The sequence below is a fragment of the Cherax quadricarinatus genome, chromosome 2, assembly GCF_038502225.1.
Source record: "Cherax quadricarinatus isolate ZL_2023a chromosome 2, ASM3850222v1, whole genome shotgun sequence".
NCBI lineage: Eukaryota > Metazoa > Arthropoda > Malacostraca > Decapoda > Parastacidae > Cherax > Cherax quadricarinatus.
This window is the reverse complement of record NC_091293.1, coordinates 10210700-10234831: the sequence shown is the minus strand read 5'-3', so window position 1 is coordinate 10234831 and position 24132 is coordinate 10210700. Positions and strand designations below refer to the sequence as shown.

The 24132-nt window shown below is 47.4% G+C and overlaps 1 protein-coding gene across 1 annotated transcript in view; it reads right to left on the bottom strand.

The window, feature by feature from the left end:
* Positions 1 to 24132, bottom strand: part of LOC128684530 (vascular endothelial growth factor receptor 2-like) — a 103930-nt gene that overhangs the window by 23743 nt on the left and 56055 nt on the right. Inside the window, exons 6-8 of the mRNA XM_070089582.1 lie at positions 14158 to 14310; positions 13801 to 13980; positions 5378 to 5505 (exon numbers count right to left, since the gene is read on the bottom strand). Coding sequence (XP_069945683.1) covers positions 5378 to 5505; positions 13801 to 13980; positions 14158 to 14310 — 461 coding nt within the window. The remainder of the gene's footprint in view (positions 1 to 5377; positions 5506 to 13800; positions 13981 to 14157; positions 14311 to 24132) is intronic.

Genomic DNA, 24132 nt, shown 5'->3' with positions numbered 1-24132 from the left:
GGTTAACTCTCCCACCCTCACTATCAGGTGAACAAGGTTAACTCTCCCACCCTCACTATCAGGTGAACAAGGTTAACTCTCTCACCCTCACTGTCAGGTGAACAAGGTTAACTCCTCCCTCACTATCAGGTGAACAAGGTTAACTCTTCCACCCTTACTATCAGGTGAACAAGGTTAACTCTCCCACCCTCACTATCAGGTGAACAAGGTTAACTCTCCCACCCTCACTATCAGGTGAACAAGGTTAACTCTCTCACCCTCACTGTCAGGTGAACAAGGTTAACTCTTCCACCCTCACCATCAGGGTGAACAAGGTTAACTCTCCCACCCTCACTATCAGGTGAACAAGGTTAACTCTCCCACCCTCACTATAAGAGTGAACAAGGTTAACTCTCCCACCCTCACTATCAGGTGAACAAGGTTAACTCTTCCTCCCTCACTATCAGGTGAACAAGGTTAACTCTCCCACCCTCACTATCAGGGTGAACAAGGTTAACTCTTCCACCCTCATTATAAGGTGAACAAGGTTAACTCTTCCACCCTCACCATCAGGGTGAACAAGGTTAACTCTCCCACCCTCACTATCAGGTGAACAAGGTTAACTCTCCCACCCTCACTATTAGGGTGAACAAAGTTAACTCTTCCACCCTCATTATCAGGTGAACAAGGTTAACTTTTCCACCCTCACTATTAGGGTGAACAAGGTTAACTCTTCCACCCTCATTATCAGGTGAACAAGGTTAACTTTTCCACCCTCACTATCAGATGAACAAGGTTAACTTTTCCACCCTCACTATTAGGGTGAACAAGGTTAACTTTTCCACCCTCATTATCAGGTGAACAAAGTTAACTTTTCCACCCTCACTATCAGGTGAACAAGGTTAACTTTTCCACCCTCATTATCAGGTGAACAAGGTTAACTTTTCCACCCTCACTATTAGGGTGAACAAGGTTAACTTTTCCACCCTCATTATCAGGTGAACAAGGTTAACTTTTCCACCCTCACTATCAGATGAACAAGGTTAACTTTTCCACCCTCACTATTAGGGTGAACAAGGTTAACTTTTCCACCCTTATTATCAGGTGAACAAAGTTAACTTTTGCACCCTCACTATCAGGTGAACAAGGTTAACTCTCCCACCCTCACTATCAGGGTGAACAAAGTTAACTCTTCCACCCTCATTATCAGGTGAACAAGGTTAACTTTTCCACCCTCACTATTAGGGTGAACAAGGTTAACTCTTCCACACTCATTATCTTCTAAGAATCTAAAGGTTACTTATCCCAACTCTTCCTTCAGATCAAATAATAAACAACTCTGGTAATGGGTTAAAGTAAACAAAGTCTCTACTCTGATATTTACCATACAAATATGGACTTATCCTCTGTTGATAATTATCTAATAAACTCTTATTCAATACAACTAAAGGAGAATAATACTAAGAGAGATCGAGTTTACGGGACAATGATGTAATAAATGGTACTAGACAGACTTGAAATTACTATTAATTTTTTATTAACACATTGGCCATTTCCTATCAATGTAGGATGATCCGGAAAAGAGGAAACACTTTCATCATCATTCACTCCATCACTGACGTGCCAGAGGCGCGCCTGCACTACACTTATAAAACTGCAACATTAACACTCCTCCTTCAGAGTGCTGGCACTGTACTTCCCATCTCCAGGACTTAAGTCCAGCCTGCCGGTTTCCTTGACTCCTTTCATAAAAATTATCTTGCTCACACTCCAACAGCACGTCAAGTCCTAAAAACCACTTGTCTCCACTTGTTCTTACCTAACACGCTCACGCATGCTTGCTGGAAGTCCAAGCCCCACGCACACAAAACCCCTCTTTACCCCCTCCCTCCAACCATTCCTAGGCCGACCCCTACCCTGCCTTCCATCCACTACACATTTATACGCTTTTCAGGTAATTCTATTTCATTTCAGTCTCTCTAAATATCCGAACTACCTCAACATCCCCTCCTCAGCCTTCTGGATAATAGTTTTGGTAATTCCGCACCTCCTCCTAACTTCCAAACTACGAATTCTCTGCATTATATTCACACCGCACATTGCCCTCAGACATGGCATCTCCACTGCCTTCAGCCTTCTCCTCGTTGCAACATTCATCTCCCATGTTTCACACCCATATAAGAGTGTTGGTATAACTATACTCTCAAACATTCCTGTCTTTGCTTCTGTGGACAAAGTTCGTTGTCTCCACAGACTCCTAGGTGCACCACTCACCCTTTTCCCCTCATCAATTCTATGATTCACCTCATCTTTCATAGACTCATCTGCTGACACGTCCTCTCCTAAATATCTAAATGTATCCACCTCCTCCATATTCTCTCCCTCCAATCTGATATCCATTCTTTCATTGCTTAATTTTTTTTTGGTAATCCTCATCACCTTACTCTTTCCTATGTTCAGTTTTAATTTCCTTCTTTTACATACCCTACCAAACTCATCCACCAGCCTCTGCAACTTCTCTTCAGAATCTTCTAAAAGTACAGTGTCATCAGCAAAGAGCAACTGTGACAACTCCTACTTTGTGTTACATTCATTATTTTTTAATCTCACACCTCTTGCCAGAATAGCAGAATAAAATAAAGTCCACCCTCGTCTACCAGTTCACACCTCCATCTCCACAGAAAGGTTCCACTAGATATAGCAGACCAACTTCTCAGCACAGCTGCCACCTTACAAGTCCTTCTGACTCCTCGCTACTCCAACTAATAACGCAAGTTTACTCTCCTCCTAGTTTAGAGTTTCCTATGGAAACTCCGCTATGTGCTCTCTAGCTCTCTAGCACTTCGATGTGCTCTCTAGCTCTCTAGCACTTCGATGTGCTCTCTAGCTCTCTAGCACTTCGATGTGCTCTCTAGCCACCTTGCACCAGTGGTAGGAAGGGGAAGGCATCATAGCTCACCTTGCTCCAGTGGTAGGCAGGGGAAGGCATCATAGCTCACCTTTGTCCAGTGGTAGGCAGGGGAAGGCATCATAGCTCACCTTGCTCCAGTGGTAGGAAGGGGAAGGCATCACAGCTCACCTTGCTCCAGTGGTAGGCAGGGAAAGGCATCATAGCTCACCTTGCACCAGTGGTAGGAAGGGGAAGGCATAATAGCTCACCTTGCACCAGTGGTAGGCAGGGGAAGGCATCATAGCTCACCTTGCTCCAGTAGTAGGAAGGGGAATTCATCATAGCTCACCTTGCACCAGTGGTAGGAAGGGGAAGGCATTATAGCTCACCTTGCACCAGTGGTAGGAAGGGGAAGGCATAATAGCTCACCTTGCACCAGTGGTAGGCAGGGGAATTCATCATAGCTCACCTTGCACCAGTGGTAGGAAGGGAAGGCATAATAGCTCACCTTGCTCCAGTGGTAGGAAGGGGAATTCATCATAGGTCACCTTGCACCAGTGGTAGGAAGGGGAAGGCATAATAGCTCACCTTGCTCCAGTGGTAGGAAGGGGAAGGCATCATAGCTCACCTTGCACCAGTGGTAGGAAGGGGAATTCATCATAGCTCACCTTGCACCAGTGGTAGGAAGGGGAAGGCATAATAGCTCACCTTGCACCAGTGGTAGGAAGGGGAATTCATCATAGCTCACCTTGCACCAGTGGTAGGAAGGGGAATTCATCATAGCTCACCTTGCTCCAGTGGTAGGAAGGGGAAGGCATCATAGCTCACCTTGCTCCAGTAGTAGGAAGGGGAATTCATCATAGCTCACCTTGCACCAGTGGTAGGAAGGGGAAGGCATCATAGCTCACCTTGCTCCAGTGGTAGGAAGGGGAAGGCCTCATAGCTCACCTTGCTCCAGTGGTAGGAAGGGGAAGGCATCGTAGCTCACCTTGCACCAGTGGTAGGAAGGGGAAGGCATCATAGCTCACCTTGCTCCAGTGGTAGGAAGTGGAAGGCATCATAGCTCACCTTGCTCCAGTGGTAGGAAGGGGAAGGCATCATAGCTCACCTTGCTCCAGTGGTAGGAAGGGGAAGGCATCATAGCTCACCTTGCTCCAGTGGTAGAAAGGGGAAGGCATCATAACTCACCTTGCTCCAGTGGTAGGAAGGGGAAGGCATCATAACTCACCTTGCTCCAGTGGTAGAAAGGGGAAGGCATCATAGCTCACCTTGCTCCAGTGGTAGGAAGGGGAAGGCATCATAACTCACCTTGCTCCAGTGGTAGGAAGGGGAAGGCATCATAACTCACCTTGCTCCAGTGGTAGGAAGGAGAAGGCATCATAACTCACCTTGCTCCAGTGGTAGGAAGGGGAAGGCATCATAGCTCACCTTGCACCAGTGGTAGGAAGGGGAAGGCATCATAGCTCACCTTGCTCCAGTGGTAGGCAGGGGAAGGCATCATAGCTCACCTTGCACCAGTGGTAGGAAGGGGAAGGCATCATAGCTCACCTTGCTCCAGTGGTAGGCAGGGGAAGGCATCATAGCTCACCTTGCACCGGTGGTAGGCAGGGGAAGGCATCATAGCTCACCTTGCTCCAGTGGTAGGAAGGGGAAGGCATCATAGCTCACCTTGCACCAGTGGTAGGCAGGGGAAGGCATCATAGCTCACCTTGCTCCAGTGGTAGGCAGGGGAAGGCATCATAGCTCACCTTGCTCCAGTGGTAGGCAGGGGAAGGCATCATAGCTCACCTTGCTCCAGTGGTAGGAAGGGGAAGGCATCATAGCTCACCTTGCACCAGTGGTAGGCAGGGGAAAGCATTATAGTTCACCTTGCTCCAGTGGTAGGCAGGGGAAGGCATCATAGCTCACCTTGCTCCAGTGGTAGGCAGGGGAAGGCATCATAGCTCACCTTGCACCGGTGGTAGGCAGGGGAAGGCATCATAGCTCACCTTGCACCAGTGGTAGGAAGGGGAAGGCATCATAGCTCACCTTGCTCCAGTGGTAGGCAGGGGAAGGCATCATAGCTCACCTTGCACCAGTGGTAGGAAGGGGAAGGCATCATAGCTCACCTTGCTCCAGTGGTAGGCAGGGGAAGGCATCATAGCTCACCTTGCACCATTGGTAGGAAGGGGAAGGCATCATAGCTCACCTTGCTCCAGTGGTAGGCAGGGGAAGGCATCATAGCTCACCTTGCACCGGTGGTAGGCAGGGGAAGGCATCATAGCTCACCTTGCTCCATTGGTAGGAAGGGGAAGGCATCATAGCTCACCTTGCATCAGTGGTAGGCAGGGGAAGGCATCATAGCTCACCTTGCTCCAGTGGTAGGCAGGGGAAGGCATCATAGCTCACCTTGCACCAGTGGTAGGAAGGGGAAGGCATCATAGCTCACCTTGCTCCAGTGGTAGGAAGGGGAAGGCATCATAGCTCACCTTGCACCAGTGGTAGGCAGGGGAAGGCATCATAGCTCACCTTGCTCCAGTGGTAGGCAGGGGGTGGCACTCCTGTTGCAGTACACTCTAGTCTCAATGTCTCTCTCTTATGAAGGTGGTGAGTGGTGTTGAGGGTCAAGTTTGTGGTCCAGACCGGTGACTCCATACCTGGTAAAGGTGCACCAGAGGAACACTCATTGGCAACACTTCACATAATGTATTGCTGCTAGGTTTTAAACGTCTGGAATGAGGTGCAAATGACTTTTGATGTTACAACACTTGAAACAGAAGAAGAAGACGACGAAGGAGAAAAAGAAGAAAGATGTAGTGGAGGGTTACATAAGTGTGTACTCACCTAACTGTGGTTGCAGGGGTCGAGACTCAGCTCCTGGCCCCGCCTCTTCACTGAACGCTGCTAGGTCCTCTCTCTCCCTGCTCCATGAGCTTTATCATACCTCGTCTTAAAGCTCTGTACGGTTCCTGCCTCCACTACATCACTCGCCAGACTGTTCCACTTCCTAATCACTCTATGACTGAAGAAATACTCCCTAACATCCCAGTGACTCATTTGAGTCTTCCTCTTCCAAGAGTGACCCCGTGTTTCTGTGTCCCATCTTTGGAACATCTTGTCTCTGTCCACCTTGTCTATTCCACGCAGTATTTTGTATGTCGTTATCATATCTCTCCTAACACTTCTGTCCTCCAGTGTCGTCAGGCCTTTCTTCGTAGGACATTCCCCTTAACTCTGGAACTAACCTTGTCGCAAACCTTTGCACTTTCTCTAATTTCTTAACGTGCTTGACCCGGTTCGGGTAAAAAACTGGTGCTGCATACTCCAGTAGGGGCCTGACGTACCCGGTGTACAGTGTCTTGAAAGATTCCTTACTTAGGTAACGGAACGCTAATCTCAGGTTTGCTAGGCGCCCATATGCTGCAGCAGTTATCTGGTTGATGTGTGCCTCCAGAGACGTGGTCAGTGTTATACTCACTCCAAGATCTTTCTCCTTGAGCGAGGTTTGCAATCTTTGGCCACCTATACTCTGTCTCCGGTCTTTTTTGCCCTTTTCCGATCTTCATGACTTTGCATTTGCAGGGTTGAATTCGAGAAGCCAGTTGCTGGACTAGGTGTCCAGCCTGTCCAGGTCTCTTTGAAGTCCTGCCTGGTCCTCATCTGATTTAATTCTCTTCATTAACTTCACATCATCTGCAAACACGGACACCTCTGAGTCTATCCCTTCCATCATGCCATTCACATATACCAAAAATAGCACTGGTCGTAGGACCGACCCCTGTGGGACCCCGCTCGTCTCAGGTGCCCAGTGTGATGCCTCATCACGTACCATGACTCGTTGTTGCCTCCCTGTCAGGTATTCTCTGATCCATTGCAGTGCCCTTCCCATTATACCTGCCTGATCCTCTAGTTTCTGTACTAATCTCTTGTGAGGAACTGTGTCGAAGGCCTTCTTGCAGCCCAAGAAAATGCAATCATCCCACCCCTCTCTCGTGTCTTAATTCTGTAACTCCAGAAGGTTTGTGACAGAGGATTTGCCTTTCATGAATCCGTGCTGGTTGTCGTTTATAATATTGTTCCGTTCTAGGTGCTCCACCACTCTCCTCCTGATAATCGTCTCCATGACTTTGCATACTATACACGCCAGTGACACTGGTCTGTAGTTTAGTGCCTCTTTTCTGTCTCCTTTTTCAAAAATGGGAACTACATTTGCCGTCTTCCATACTTCGGTTAGTTGCCCAGTTTCAAGGGATGTGGTGAAGATTGTGGTTAATGGCACACACAGCGTTTCTGCTCCCTCTCTATGGACCCACTGTGAGATATTGTCCAATCCCATTGTCTTTGAGGTGTCAAGGTCACTTAGCAGCTTCTTCACCTCCTCCTTAGTTGTGTGTATGTCATCCAGCACTTGTTGGTGTATTCCCTGTTGGTGTCCCCCTCTGTCCTGTCTCCACTGTGAATACTTCCTTAAATCTCTTGTTGAGCTCCCCGCATACCTCTTGATCGTTTCTTGTGAGTTCCCCACCTTCTTTCCTCAGCCTGATCACCTGGTGTAACACTGTTGTCTTTCTCCTAATGTGGTTATACATCAGTTTCGCGTCAGACCTGGCTTTCAATGCTATGTCGTTTTCGTACTGTCGCTGAGCCTCCCTCCTTATCTGTGCATATTCGTTTCTGGCTCTCTGCTAATCTTCTTATTTTATTGGGTCCTTTGCCTTCTGTACCTCTTCGATTCTCTAATGCACATAGTTTTTGCCTCCCTACACCTTCAGGTAAACCAAGGACTCGCTTTGGTCTTCCCATTATTTCTGTTGCCCTTGGGAACAAACCTTTCTTCTGCCTCCTTGCACTTTGTTGTTACATATTCCATCATTTCGTTTACTGACTTTCCTACCAGTTCTCTGTCCCACTGAACCTCCCGCAGGAAGTTCCTCATACCAGTGTAGTCCCCCCTTTCATAGTTTGGCTTTTCCCATTCGACTCTTCCCATTCGACTTTTCCCATTCGACTCCTGTGTGCAAGTGTCAACATGTATTCTCGTTTACGTTGGTGATGAACGTTCTCCAGCTCCTGGACCTCGTCTTTTCGCTATTGTTGATGGATGTGATAACCTTTCTTAACCTAATTAGTTTGAGAATATTTGAATTAACCTCTCGCTCCGGATTGTGCCTCCATCCCGACTCTCCCAGTGTGTGTTCCACTCTCAATCTCTACAGTGTGTGTTCCACTCTCAACCTCTACAGTGTGTGTTCCACGCTCAACCTCTACAGTGTGTGTTCCACTCTCAACCTCTACAGTGTGTGTTACACTCTCAACCTCTACAATGTGTGTTACATTCTCAACCTCTACAGTGTGTGTTTCACTCTCAACCTCTACAGTGTGTGTTACACTCTCAACCTCTACAGTGTGTGTTACATTCTCAATCTCTACAGTGTGTGTTACACTCAACCTCTACAGTGTGTGTTACACTCTCAACCTCTACAGTGTGTGTTACATTCTCAATCTCTACAGTGTGTGTTACACTCACCCTCTACAGTGTGTGTTACACTCTCAACCTCTACAGTGTGTGTTACGCTCTCAATCTCTACAGTGTGTGTTACACTCTCAACCTCTACAGTGTGTGTTACACTCTCAACCTCTACAGTGTGCGTTACATTTTCAACCTCTACAGTGTGTGTTACACTCTCAACCTACAGTGTGTGTTACACTCTGAACCTCTACAGTGTGTGTTACACTCTCAACCTCTACAGTGTGTGTTACATTCTCAATCTCTACAGTGTGTGTTACACTCTCAACCTCTACAGTGTGTGTTACATTCTCAATCTCTACAGTGTGTGTTACATTCTCAATCTCTACAGTGTGTGTTACACTCTCAACCTCTACAGTGTGTGTTACACTCTCAACCTCTACAGTGTGTGTTACATTCTCAATCTCTACAGTGTGTGTTACATTCTCAATCTCTACAGTGTGTGTTACACTCTCAACCTCTACAGTGTGTGTTACACTCTCAACCTCTACAGTGTGTGTTACATTCTCAATCTCTACAGTGTGTGTTACACTCTCAACCTTTACAGTGTGTGTTACATTTTCAACCTCTACAGTGTGTGTTACACTCTCAACCTCTACAGTGTGTGTTACATTCTCAATCTCTACAGTGTGTGTTACATTCTCAATCTCTACAGTGTGTGTTACACTCTCAACCTCTACAGTGTGTGTTACACTCTCAACCTCTACAGTGTGTGTTACATTCTCAATCTCTACAGTGTGTGTTACACTCTCAACCTTTACAGTGTGTGTTACATTTTCAACCTCTACAGTGTGTGTTACACTCTCAACCTCTTCACTGTGTGTTACACTATCAACCTCTACAGAGTGTGTTACATTCTCAATCTCTACAGTGTGTGTTACACTCTCAACCTTTACAGTGTGTGTTACACTCTCAACCTCTACAGTGTGTGTTACACTCTCAACCTCTACAATGTGTGTTACATTCTCAACCTCTACAGTGTGTGTTTCACTCTCAACCTCTACAGTGTGTGTTACACTCTCAACCTCTACAGTGTGTGTTACATTCTCAATCTCTACAGTGTGTGTTACACTCAACCTCTACAGTGTGTGTTACACTCTCAACCTCTACAGTGTGTGTTACATTCTCAATCTCTACAGTGTGTGTTACACTCAACCTCTACAGTGTGTGTTACACTCTCAACCTCTACAGTGTGTGTTACATTTTCAACCTCTACAGTGTGTGTTACACTCTCAACCTCTACAGTGTGTGTTACACTCTCAACCTACAGTGTGTGTTACACTCTGAACCTCTACAGTGTGTGTTACACTCTCAACCTCTACAGTGTGTGTTACATTCTCAATCTCTACAGTGTGTGTTACACTCTCAACCTCTACAGTGTGTGTTACATTCTCAATCTCTACAGTGTGTGTTACATTCTCAATCTCTACAGTGTGTGTTACACTCTCAACCTCTACAGTGTGTGTTACACTCTCAACCTCTACAGTGTGTGTTACATTCTCAATCTCTACAGTGTGTGTTACATTCTCAATCTCTACAGTGTGTGTTACACTCTCAACCTCTACAGTGTGTGTTACACTCTCAACCTCTACAGTGTGTGTTACATTCTCAATCTCTACAGTGTGTGTTACACTCTCAACCTTTACAGTGTGTGTTACATTTTCAACCTCTACAGTGTGTGTTACACTCTCAACCTCTACAGTGTGTGTTACATTCTCAATCTCTACAGTGTGTGTTACATTCTCAATCTCTACAGTGTGTGTTACACTCTCAACCTCTACAGTGTGTGTTACACTCTCAACCTCTACAGTGTGTGTTACATTCTCAATCTCTACAGTGTGTGTTACACTCTCAACCTTTACAGTGTGTGTTACATTTTCTACCTCTACAGTGTGTGTTACACTCTCAACCTCTTCACTGTGTGTTACACTATCAACCTCTACAGAGTGTGTTACATTCTCAATCTCTACAGTGTGTGTTACACTCTCAACCTTTACAGTGTGTGTTACACTCTCAACCTCTACAGTGTGTGTTACACTCTCAACCTCTACAATGTGTGTTACATTCTCAACCTCTACAGTGTGTGTTTCACTCTCAACCTCTACAGTGTGTGTTACACTCTCAACCTCTACAGTGTGTGTTACATTCTCAATCTCTACAGTGTGTGTTACACTCAACCTCTACAGTGTGTGTTACACTCTCAACCTCTACAGTGTGTGTTACATTCTCAATCTCTACAGTGTGTGTTACACTCAACCTCTACAGTGTGTGTTACACTCTCAACCTCTACAGTGTGTGTTACATTCTCAATCTCTACAGTGTGTGTTACACTCAACCTCTACAGTGTGTGTTACACTCTCAACCTCTACAGTGTGTGTTACATTTTCAACCTCTACAGTGTGTGTTACACTCTCAACCTACAGTGTGTGTTACACTCTGAACCTCTACAGTGTGTGTTACACTCTCAACCTCTACAGTGTGTGTTACATTCTCAATCTCTACAGTGTGTGTTACACTCTCAACCTCTACAGTGTGTGTTACACTCTCAACCTTTACAGTGTGTGTTACATTTTCAACCTCTACAGTGTGTGTTACACTCTCAACCTCTACAGCGTGTGTTACACTCTGAACCTCTACAGTGTGTGTTACACTCTCAATTTTTCACTGTGTGTTACATTCTCAATCTCTACAGTGTGTGTTACACTCTCAACCTTTACAGTGTGTGTTACACTCTCAATCTCTACAGTGTGTGTTACACTCTCAACCTCTACAGTGTGTGTTACACTCTCAACCTCTACAGTGTGTGTTACACTCTCAACCTCTACAGTGTGTGTTACACTCTCAATTTTTCACTGTGTGTTACATTCTCAATCTCTACAGTGTGTGTTACATTCTCAACCTCTACAGGGCTCTGGTGGCCTGGTGGTTAACGCTCTCGCTTCACACGGTGAGGTCCTGGGTTCGATTCCCAGCCAGAGTAGAAACATTGGACGTGTTTCTTTCCACCTGTTGTCTATGTTCCCCATTAGTAAAATGGGTACCTGGGTGTGAGTCGACTGGTGTGGGTCGCATCCTGGGACACTGACCTAAGGAGGCCTGGTTACAGACCGGGCCGCGGGGGCGTTGACCCCCGGAACTCTCTCCAGGTAAACTCCAGGTAAGTGTGTGTTACACTCTCAATTTTTCACTGTGTGTTACATTCTCAATCTCTACAGTGTGTGTTACACTCTCAACCTCTACAGTGTGTGTTACATTCTCAATCTCTACAGTGTGTGTTACACTCTCAACCTTTACAGTGTGTGTTACATTTTCAACCTCTACAGTGTGTTACACTCTCAACCTACAGTGTGTGTTACACTCTGAACCTCTACAGTGTGTGTTACACTCTCAACCTCTTCACTGTGTGTTACACTCTCAACCTCTACATTGTGTGTTACATTCTCAATCTCTACAGTGTGTGTTACACTCTCAACCTTTACAGTGTGTGTTACACTCTCAATCTCTACAGTGTGTGTTACACTCTCAACCTCTACAGTGTGTGTTACACTCTGAACCTCTTCTCTGTGTGTTACACTCTCAACCTCTACAGTGTGTGTTACACTCTCAACCTCTTCACTGTGTGTTACACTCTCAACCTTTACAGTGTGTGTTACACTCTCAATCTCTACAGTGTGTGTTACACTCTCAACCTACAGTGTGTGTTACACTCTCAACCTCTACAGTGTGTGTTACACTCTCAACCTCTACAGTGTGTGTTACACTCTCAACCTCTTCACTGTGTGTTACACTCTCAACCTTTACAGTGTGTGTTACACTCTCAATCTCTACAGTGTGTGTTACACTCTCAACCTACAGTGTGTGTTACACTCTCAACCTCTACAGTGTGTGTTACAGTCTCAACCTCTACAGTGTGTGTTACACTCTCAACCTCTTCACTGTGTGTTACACTCTCAACCTCTACAATGGAGAAATTCTCTATTATATCTCTCTGACTTAATCACATTTTTCAGGAGGAATCTTACTTCTTACCCGCTTTAGCGAAGCCCCGAGACCAAGTGAAGGGATTCAGGCTTCAGGGGATTGAAACCAGGGGGTAGGGAGGCTGTATGTTACAGAATTCATGAGCTGGCGAAGCATTACCCTAGAGTTAGGGTAATGCTTTATCAGCAATTTAGTGTCACAATAATTCCTTAGTGAACACCATCTCCTTGTCGATTTTCTTGGTGGCTGTGAGTATCATGTACGTCGTGATCATGTGCTTTCTCAATCTTCTTTCCTCTAGCCTCGTGAGAAGTTAATCATATTAGGGTATCTTGTTAGCTGCCCTGGGTTTAAAGGCGAAGATGGTGTGAGACAACAGGACCCCCACCAGTTATCTTTTTTGGTATTTTTTAGAGTGAAAGGCGGCATGAGTGCCCTGAGAGGACATGTATTCTTAGAGTTCAGAGTACATGATAATGTACATGATAAATATACATGATAACTACAAGTATATGACTACTGGTAAAACTATTTTTATGCATATGATAACTACTACAGTATCGACAACAAAATTAAGAGCTACTGCTATTTCTACTGCTATTACTACAACACTACTACTAATACTGTTATTACTCTACTGCTGCTACTACTGCTACTACTACTACTATCATGTCTAAAACAGTTCTTTGTAGCACTACTCGTACTGCTGTTTATTTCTGTTATTGCTATTATAAAAATAATTCCGATGGTACTACTCCACTACCACTCAACTACACTCCACTACTACACCACTACTACTCCACTACCACACCACCATCTACTACCACTACTACCACTACTACAATCCACTACCACCACCTACACCACCACTACCACATACCACTACACCACTCACCACTACACTACTACAATACCACCACTCACTCCACTACTACCACTACCTACTCCACACCTACACCACTTCCACTACTTACACCACTACATCACTACACCACACTACCTACCACTACCACTATACAATCACTCACAACCACTACCACACACCACTACTACCACTACTACATACTACTACTACACCACTATACTACTACTCACCACTACTACCTACTACTACACCACTACCACTACTACCACTACTACTCACTACACTCACACCACTCCACCACTACACTACACTACCACACCACTACTACCACCACACTACCACACCACTACTACCACCTACCACCTACCACCACTCCACCTACCACTCCACACTACTACTACTACTACTACTACTACTACTACTACTACTACTACTACTACAACTACTACTACTACTACTACTACTACTACTACTACCACACCACCATCTACCACTAATGGAGCATAGCAACTTGAACACCCAGAAACATCCTATCATAAAATATTTCCAAACCACTTGTAGAAATACTTTTATACTAACGTTGAACCTTGAGGTTCACGAACTTCTCCACTGTCCCACTGCCTGTGTTGGTGCCAGTGGTGATGGCACTGCCAGGGTTGGTGCCGCTGATGGTGCCAATACAGGAGTAGTTCCCATCAGCAGCAAGGGTTACAGAGCCTAACACAGCTTCACACACGCGGCTGTAGTTCGTCAGGTAACCTGAGTAAGAAAACAACTTTGGGTACTAAATGTGTACACGAAACAGTCAACAAACTATAGCGAGAACTTACTGGTGGTTATAACAACAACAACAATTGTATGACCATTAGGAAGAAGAAAAAAAAAGTTCTCATAACTTTGAAGGCTGTGAGGTACAGACTACCAGAGATAACGTACAATGAGAGTTGATGACCTGGTGCTGGTGACTCCAGGTCCATCTTAGGTCAGTGAGGGAGGTCATGAGGCTGACCCAACAGCTAAGGGTCACGTTGTCGCCTTCCACCACATTCTGCCATACTTCCCGATGGTGTTCCCGAAGTGAAGCAGCGTCTGCCAGGGACAGGTAAGATGTTGAAGCAGTGTCTGCCAGGGACATGTAAGATGGTGAAGCAGTGTCTGCCAGGGACATGTAAGATAGTGAAGCAGTGTCTGCCAGGGACATGTAGCAAGGTGAAGCAGTGTCTGCCAGGGACATGTAAGATAGTGAAGCAGTGTCTGCCAGGGACATGTAGCAAGGTGAAGCAGTGTCTGCCAGGGACATGTAACAAGGTGAAGCAGTGTCTGCCAGGGACATGTAAGATGGTGAAGCAGTGTCTGCCAGGGACATGTAACAAGGTGAAGAAGTGTCTGCCAGGGACATGTGAGATGGTGAAGCAGTGTCTGCCAGGGACATGTAACAAGGTGAAGCAATGTCTGCCAGGGACATGTAAGATGGTGAGGCAGTGTCTGCCAGGGACATGTAACAAGGTGAAGCAGTGTCTGCCAGGGACATGTAAGATGGTGAAGCAGTGTCTGCCGGGGACATGTAACAAGGTGAAGCAGTGTCTGCCAGGGACATGTAAGATGGTGAAGCAGTGTCTGCCAGGGACATGTAACAAGGTGAAGCAGTGTCTGCCAGGGACATGTAACATGGTGAAGCAGTGTCTGCCAGGGACATGTAAGATGGTGAAGCAGTGTCTGCCAGGGACATGTAAGATGGTGAAGCAGTGTCTGCAGGGAGATGTAAGATGGTGAAGCAGTGTCTGCCAGGGACATGTAAGATGGTGAAGCAGTGTCTGCCTGGGACATGTAAGATGGTGAAGCAGTGTCTGCCAGGGACATGTAACAAGGTGAAGCAGTGTCTGCCAGGGACATGTAACATGGTGAAGCAGTGTCTGCCAGGGACATGTAACAAGGTGAAACAGTGTCTGCCAGGGACATATAACATGGTGAAGCAGTGTCTGCCAGGGACATGTAACATGGTGAAGCAGTGTCTGCCAGGGACATGTAACATGGTGAAGCAGTGTCTGCCAGGGACATGTAACAAGGTGAAGCAGTGTCTGCCAGGGACATGTAACATGGTGAAGCAGTGTCTGGCAGGGACATGTAAGATGGTGAAGCAGTGTCTGCAAGGGACATGTAAAAAGGTGAAACAGTGTCTGCCATGGACATGTAACAAGATGAAGCAGTGTCTGCCAGGGACATGTAACAAGGTGAAGCAGTGTCTGCCAGGGACATGTAACATGGTGAAGCAGTGTCTGCCAGGGACATGTAACATGGTGAAGCAGTGTCTGCCAGGGACATGTAACATGGTGAAGCAGTGTCTGCCAGGGACATGTAACATGGTGAAGCAGTGTCTGTCAGGGACATGTAACATGGTGAAGCAGTGTCTGCCAAGGACATATAACAAGGCGAAGCAGTGTCTGCCAGGGACATGTAACAAGGTGAAGCAGTGTCTGCCAGAGTCATGTAACATGGTGAAGCAGTGTCTGCTAGGGATATTTAACATTGTGATGAAGAGTCTGCCAGGGACATGTAACAAGGTGAAACAGTGTCTGCCAGGGATATATAACATGGTGATGCACGGTCTGCCAGGGACATGTAACAAGGTGAAGCAGTGTCTGCCAGGGACATGAAAGATGGTAAAGTAGTGTCTGCCAGGGACATGTAACAAGGTGAAGCAGTGTCTGCCAGGGACATGTAACATGGTGAAGAAGTGTCTGCCAGGGACATGAAAGATGGTGAAGCAGTGTCTGCCAGGGACATGTAAGATGGTGAAGCAGTGTCAGCCAGGGACATGTAAGATGGTGAAGCAGTGTCAGCCAGGGACATGTAAGATGGTGAGGCAGTGTCTGCCAGGGACATGTAAGATGGTGAAGCAGTGTCTGCCAGGGACATGTAAGATGGTGAAGCAGTGTCTGTCAGGGACATGTAACATGGTGAAGCAGTGTCTGCCAAGGACATATAACAAGGCGAAGCAGTGTCTGCCAGGGACATGTAAGATGGTGAAGCAGTGTCTGTCAGGGACATGTAACATGGTGAAGCAGTGTCTGCCAAGGACATATAACAAGGTGAAGCAGTGTCTGCCAGGGACATGTAACATGGTGAAGCAGTGTCTGTCAGGGACATGCAACATGGTGAAGCAGTGTCTGCCAGGGACATGTAACAAGGTGAATCAGTGTCTGCCAGGGATATGTAACATGGTGATGCAGGGTCTGCCAGGGACATGTAACAAGGTGAAGCAGTGTCTGCTAGGGATATTTAACATGGTGATGAAGGGTCTGCCAGGGACATGTAACAAGGTGAAGCAGTGTCTGCCAGGGATATGTAACAAGGTGAAGCAGTGTCTGCCAGGGACATGTAACAATGTGAAGCAGTGTCTGCCAGGAATATGTAACAAGGTGAAGCAGTGTCTGCCAGGGACATGTAAAAAGGTGAAGCAATGTCTGCCAGGAACATGTAACATAGTGAAACAGTGTCTGCCAGGGACATGTAAAAAGGTGAAGCAGTGTCTGCCAGGGACATGTAAAAAGGTGAAGCAATGTCTGCCAGGAACATGTAACATAGTGAAACAGTGTCTGCCAGGGACATGTAAAAAGGTGAAGCAGTGTCTGCGAGGGACATGTAACAAGGTGAAGTAGTGTCTGCCAGGGACATGTAACATGGTGAAACAGTGTCTGCCAGGGGCATGTAAAAAGGTGAAGCAGTGTCTGCCGGGGACGTGTAACAAGGTGAAGCAGTGTCTGCCAGAGACATGTAACAAGGTGAAGCAGTGTCTGCCAGGGACATGTAACAAGGTGAAGCAGTGTCTGCCAAAGACATGTAACAAGGTGAAGCAGTGTCTGCCAGGGACATGTAACAAGGTGAAGCAGTGTCTGCCAGGGATATGTAACAAGGTGAAGCAGTGTCTGCCAGGGATATGTAACAAGGTGAAGCAGTGTCTACCAGGGACATGTAACAAAGTGAAGCAGTGTCTGCCGGGGACATGTAACAAGGTGAAACAGTGTCTGCCAGGGACATGTAACATGGTAAAGCAGTGTTTGCCAGAGACATGTAAAATGGTGAAGCAGTGTCTGCAAGGGACATTTAACATGGTAAAGCAGTGTCTGCCAGGGACATATAACATGGTGAAGCAGTGCCTGCCAGGGATATGCGACAAGGTGAAGCAATGTCTGCCAGGGACATGTAACAAGGTGAAGCAGTGTCTGCCAAGGAGATGTAACAAGGTAAAGCAGTGTCTGCCAGGGACATGTAACAAGGTAAAGCAGTGTCTGCCAGGGATATGTAACAAGGTGAAGCAGTGTCTGCCAGGGACATGTAACATGGTGAAGCAGTGTCTGCCAGGGACATGTAACATGGTGAAGCAGTGTCTGCCAGGGACATGTAACATGGTAAAGCAGTCTATGCCAGGGACATATAACAAGGTGAAGCAGTGTATGCCAGGGACATGTAACAAGGTGAAGCAGTGTCTGCCAGGGACATAAAACAAGGTGAAGCAGTGTCTGCCAGGGACATGTAACATGGTAAAGCAGTGTCTGCCAGGGACATGTAACAAGGTGAAGCAGTGTCTGCCAGGGACATGTAAGATGGTGAGGTAGCGTCTGCCAGGGACATGTATCATGGTGAAGCAGTGTCTGCAAGGGACATGTAACAAGGTGAAGCAGTGTCTTCCAGGGATATGTAACATGGTGAAGCAGTGTCTGCCAGGGACATGTAACAAGGTGAATCGGTGTCTGCCAGGGATATGTAACATGGTGAAGTAGCGTCTGCCAGGGAGATGTAACATGGTGAAGCAGTGTCTGCCATGGACATGTAACGTGGTGAAGCAGGGTCTGCCAGGGACATGTAACATGGTGAAGCAGGGTCTGCCAGGGACATGTAACAAGGTGAAGCAGTGTCTGCCAGGAACATGTAAAAAGGTGAAGCAGTGTCTGCCAGGGACATGTAACAAAATGAAGCAGTGTCTGCCAGGGACATGTAACAAGGTGAAGCAGTGTCTGCCAGGGACATGTAACAAGGTGAAGCAGTGTCTGCCAGGGACATGTAACAAGGTGAAGCAGTGTCTGCCAGGGACATGTAACATGGTGAAGAAGTGTCTGCCAGGGACATGTAAGATGGTGAAGCAGTGTCTGCCAGGGACATGTAAGATGGTGAAGCAGTGTCTGCCAGGGACGTGTAAGATGGTGAAGCAGTGTCTGCCAGGGACATGTAAGATGGTGAAGCAGTGTCTGCCAGGGACATGTAACAAGGTGAAGCAGTGTCTGCCATGGACATGTAAAAAGGTGAAGCAGTGTCTGGCAGGGACATGTAACAAAATGAAGCAGTGTCTGCCAGGGACATGTAACAAGGTGAAGCAGTGTCTGCCAGGGACATGTAACAAGGTGAAGCAGTGTCTGCCAGGGACATGTAACAAGGTGAAGCAGTGTCTGCCAGGGACATGTAACATGGTGAAGAAGTGTCTGCCAGGGACATGTAAGATGGTGAAGCAGTGTCTGCCAGGGACATGTAACATGGTGAAGCAGTGTCTGCCAGGCACATGTAAGATGGTGAAACAGTGTCTGCCAGGGACATGTAAGATGGTGAAGCAGTGTCTGTCACGGACATGTAACATGGTGAAGCAGTGTCTGCCAAGGACATATAACAAGGCGAAGCAGTGTCTGCCAGGGACATGTAACAAGGTGAAGCAGTGTCTGCCAGGGACATGTAACATGGTGAAGCAGTGTCTGCCAGGGACATGTAAGATGGTGAAGCAGTGTCTGCCAGCGACATGTAAGATGGTGAAGCAGTGTCTGCCAGGGACATGTAACATGGTGAAGCAGTGTCTGTCAGGGACATGTAACATGGTGAAGCAGTGTCTGCCAGGGATATGTAACAAGGTGAAGCAGTGTCTGCCAGGGACATGTAACAAGGTGAAGCAGTGTCTGCCAGGGACATGTAACATGGTGAAGAAGTGTCTGCCAGGGACATGTAAGATGGTGAACCAGTGTCTGCCAGGGACATGTAAGATGGTGAAGCAGTGTCTGCCAGGGATATATAACATGGTGATGCAGGGTCTGCCAGGGATATGTAACAAGGTGAAGCAGTGTCTGCCAGGGATATATAACATGGTCATGCAGGGTCTGCCAGGGATATGTAACAAGGTGAAGCAGTGTCTGCCATGGACATGTAACAAGGTGAAGCAGTGTCTGCCAGGGATATATAACATGGTGATGCAGGGTCTGCCAGGGATATGTAACAAGGTGAAGCAGTGTCTGCCAGGGACATGTAACAAGGTGAAGCAGTGTCTGCCAGGGACATGTAAAAAGGTGAAGCAATGTCTGCCAGGAACATGTAACATAGTGAAACAGTGTCTGCCAGGGACATGTAAAAAGGTGAAGCAGTGTCTGCCAGGGACATGTAAAAAGGTGAAGCAGTGTCTGCCGGGGACATGTAACATGGTGAAACTGTCTGCCAGGGATATGTAAAAAGGTGAAGCAGTGTCTGCGAGGGACATGTAACAAGGTGAAGTAGTGTCTGCCAGGGACATGTAACATGGTGAAACAGTGTCTGCCAGGGGCATGTAAAAAGGTGAAGCAGTGTCTGCCGGGGACATGTAACAAGGTGAAGCAGTGTCTGCCAGAGACATGTAACAAGGTGAAGCAGTGTCTGCCAGGGACATGTAACAAGGTGAAGCAGTGTCTGCCAGGGACGTGTAACAAGGTGAAGCAGTGCCTGCCAGAAACATGTAACAAGGTAAAGCAGTGTCTGCCGGGGACATGTAACAAGGTGAAGCAGTGTCTGCCAGGGATATGTAACAAGGTGAAGCAGTGTCTGCCGGGGACATGTAACAAGGTGAAGCAGTGTCTGCCAGAGACATGTAACATGTTAAAGCAGTGTCTGCCAGGGACATATAACATGGTGAAGCAGTGTCTGCCAGGGATATGTGACAAGGTGAAGCAGTGTCTGCCAGGGACATGTAACAAGGTGAAGCAGTGTCTGCCAGGGACATGTAACAAGGTGAAGCTGTGTCTGCCAGGGACATATAAGTTGGTGAAGCAGTGTCTGCCAGGGACATGTAACAAGGTGAAGCAGTGTCTGCCAGGGACATGTAACAAGGTGAAGCAGTGTCTGCCAGGGACATGTAACAAGGTGAAGCAGTGTCTACCAGGGACATGTAACAAGGTGAAGCAGTGTCTGCCAGGGACATGTAACAAGGTGAAGCAGTGTCTACCAGGGACATGTAACAAGGTGAAGCAGTGTCTACCAGGGACATGTAACAAGGTGAAGCAGTGTCTACCAGGGACATGTAACAAGGTGAAGCAGTGTCTGCCAGGGACAAGTAACAAGGTGAAGCAGTGTCTGCCAGGGACATGTAACAAGGTGAAGCAGTGTCTGCCATGGACATGTAACAAGGTGAAGCAGTGTCTACCAGGGCCATGTAACAAGGTGAAGCAGTGTCTGCCAGGGACATGTAACAAGGTGAAGCAGTGACTGCCAGGGACATGTAACAAGGTGAAGCAGTGTCTGCCAGGGACATGTAACAAGGTGAAGCAGTGTTTGCCAGGGACATGTAACAAGGTGAAGCAGTGTCTGCCAGGGACATGTAACAAGGTGAACCAGTGTCTGCCGGGGACATGCAACAAGGTGAAGCAGTGTCTGTCAGGGACATGTAACATGGTCTGCCAGGGACATGTAACAAGATGAAGCAGTGTCTGCCAGGGATATGTAACAAGGTGAGCAGTGTCTGCCAGGGACAAGTAACGAGGTGAAGCAGTGTCTGCCAGGACAAGTAAGAAGGTGAAGCAGTGTCTGCCGGGGACATGTAACAAGGTGAAGCAGTGTCTGCCATGGACATGTAACAAGATGAAGCAGTGTCTGCCAGGGACAAGTAAGAAGGTGAAGCAGTGTCTGCCAGGGACATGTAACAAGGTGAAGCAGTGTTTGCCAGGGACATGTAACAAGGTGAAGCAGTGTCTGCCAGGGATATGTAACAAGGTGAACCAGTGTCTGCTGGGGACATGCAACAAGGTAAAGCAGTGTCTGCCAGGGACATGTAACATGGTCTGCCAGGGACATGTAACAAGATGAAGCAGTGTCTGCCAGGGATATGTAACAAGGTGAGCAGTGTCTGCCAGGGAAAAGTAACGAGGTGAAGCAGTGTCTGCCAGGACAAGTAAGAAGGTGAAGCAGTGTCTGCCGGGGACATGTAACAAGGTGAAGCAGTGTCTGCCATGGACATGTAACAAGATGAAGCAGTGTCTGCCAGGGACAAGTAAAAAGATGAAGCAGTGTCTGCCAGGGATATGTAACAAGGTGAAGCAGTGTCTGCCAGGGGCATATAAGTTGGTGAAGCAGTGTCTGCCAGGGACAAGTAACAAGGTGAAGCAGTGTCTGCCAGGGACAAGTAACAAGGTGAAGCAGTGTCTGCCAGGGACATGTAACAAGGTGAAGCAGTGTCTGCCAGGGACATGTAACAAGGTGAAGCAGTGTCTGCCAGGGACATGTAACAAGGTGAAGCAGTGTCTGCCAGGGACATGTAACAAGGTGAAGCAGTGTCTACCAGGGACATGTAACAAGGTGAAGCAGTGTCTGCCAGGGATATGTAACAAGGTGAAGCAGTGTCTACCAGGGACATGTAACAAGGTGAAGCAGTGTCTGCCAGGGACATGTAACAAGGTGAAGCAGTGTCTGCCAGGGATATGTAACAAGGTGAAGCAGTGTCTACCAGGGACATGTAACAAGGTGAAGCAGTGTCTGCCAGGGACATGTAACAAGGTGAAGCAGTGTCTGCCAGGGACATGTAAAAATGTGAAGCAGTGTCTGCCATGGATATGTAACAAGGTGAAACAGTGTCTGCCGGGGACATGTAACAAGGTGAAGCAGTGTCTGCCAGGGACATGTAACAAGGTGAAGCAGTGTCTGCCAGGGACATGTAACAAAGTGAAGCAGTGTCTGCCAGGGACATGTAACAAGGTGAAGCAGTGTCTGCCAGGGACATGTAACAAGGTGAAGCAGTGTCTGCCATGGACATGTAACAAGGTGAAGCAGTGTCTGCCAGGGACATGTAACAAGGTGAAGCAGTGTCTGCCAGGGACATGTAACAAGGTGAAGCAGTGTCTACCAGGGACATATAAGTTGGTGAAGCAGTGTCTGCCAGGGACATGTAACAAGGTGAAGCAGTGTCTGCCAGGGACATGTAACAAGGTGAAGCAGTGTCTGCCAGGGACATGTAACAAGGTGAAGCAGTGTCTACCAGGGACATATAAGTTGGTGAAGCAGTGTCTGCCAGGGACATGTAACAAGGTGAAGCAGTGTCTGCCAGGGACATGTAACAAGGTGAAGCAGTGTCTGCCAGGGACATGTAACAAGATGAAGCAGTGTCTGCCAGGGACATGTAACAAGGTGTAGCAGTGTCTGCCAGGGACATGTAACAAGGTGAAGCAGTGTCTACCAGGGACATGTAACAAGGTGAAGCAGTGTCTGCCAGGGACATGTAACAAGGTGAAGCAGTGTCTACCAGGGACATGTAACAAGGTGAAGCAGTGTCTACCAGGCACATGTAACAAGGTGAAGCAGTGTCTGCCAGGGACATGTAACAAGGTGAAGCAGTGTCTGCCAGGGACATGTAACAAGGTGAAGCAGTGTCTGCCATGGATATGTAACAAGGTGAAACAGTGTCTGCCGGGGACATGTAACAAGGTGAAGCAGTGTCTGCCAGGGACATGTAACAAGGTGAAGCAGTGTCTGCCAGGGACGTGTAACAAGGTGAAGCAGTGTCTGCCAGGGACATGTAACAAGGTGAAGCAGTGTCTGCCAGGGACATGTAACAAGGTGAAGCAGTGTCTGCCAGGGACATGTAACAAGGTGAAGCAGTGTCTACCAGGGACATGTAACAAGGTGAAGCAGTGTCTGCCAGGGACATGTAATAAGGTGAAGCAGTGTCTGCCAGGGACATGTAACAATGTGAAGCAGTGTCTACCAGGGACATATAAGTTGGTGAAGCAGTGTCTGCCAGGGACATGTAACAAGGTGAAGCAGTGTCTGCCAGGGACATGTAACAAGGTGAAGCAGTGTCTGCCAGGGATATGTAACAAGGTGAAGCAGTGTCTGCCAGGGACATGTAACAAGGTGAAGCAGTGTCTGCCAGGGACATGTAACAAGGTGAAGCAGTGTCTGCCAGGGACATGTAACAAGGTGAAGCAGTGTCTACCAGGGACATGTAACAAGGTGAAGCAGTGTCTGCCACGGACATGTAACAAGGTGAAGCAGTGTCTACCAGGGACATGTAACAAGGTGAAGCAGTGTCTGCCAGGGACATGTAACAAGGTGAAGCAGTGTCTACCAGGGACATGTAACAAGGTGAAGCAGTGTCTGCCAGGGACAAGTAACAAGGTGAAGCAGTGTCTGCCAGGGACATGTAACAAGGTGAAGCAGTGTCTGCCATGGACATGTAACAAGGTGAAGCAGTGTCTACCAGGGCCATGTAACAAGGTGAAGCAGTGTCTGCCAGGGACATGTAACAAGGTGAAGCAGTGTCTGCCAGGGACATGTAACAAGGTGAAGCAGTGTCTGCCAGGGACATGTAACAAGGTGAAGCAGTGTTTGCCAGGGACATGTAACAAGGTGAAGCAGTGTCTGCCAGGGACATGTAACAAGGTGAACCAGTGTCTGCCGGGGACATGCAACAAGGTGAAGCAGTGTCTGCCAGGGACATGTAACATGGTCTGCCAGGGACATGTAACAAGATGAAGCAGTGTCTGCCAGGGATATGTAACAAGGTGAGCAGTGTCTGCCAGGGACCAGTAACGAGGTGAAGCAGTGTCTGCCAGGACAAGTAAGAAGGTGAAGCAGTGTCTGCCGGGGACATGTAACAAGGTGAAGCAGTGTCTGCCATGGACATGTAACAAGATGAAG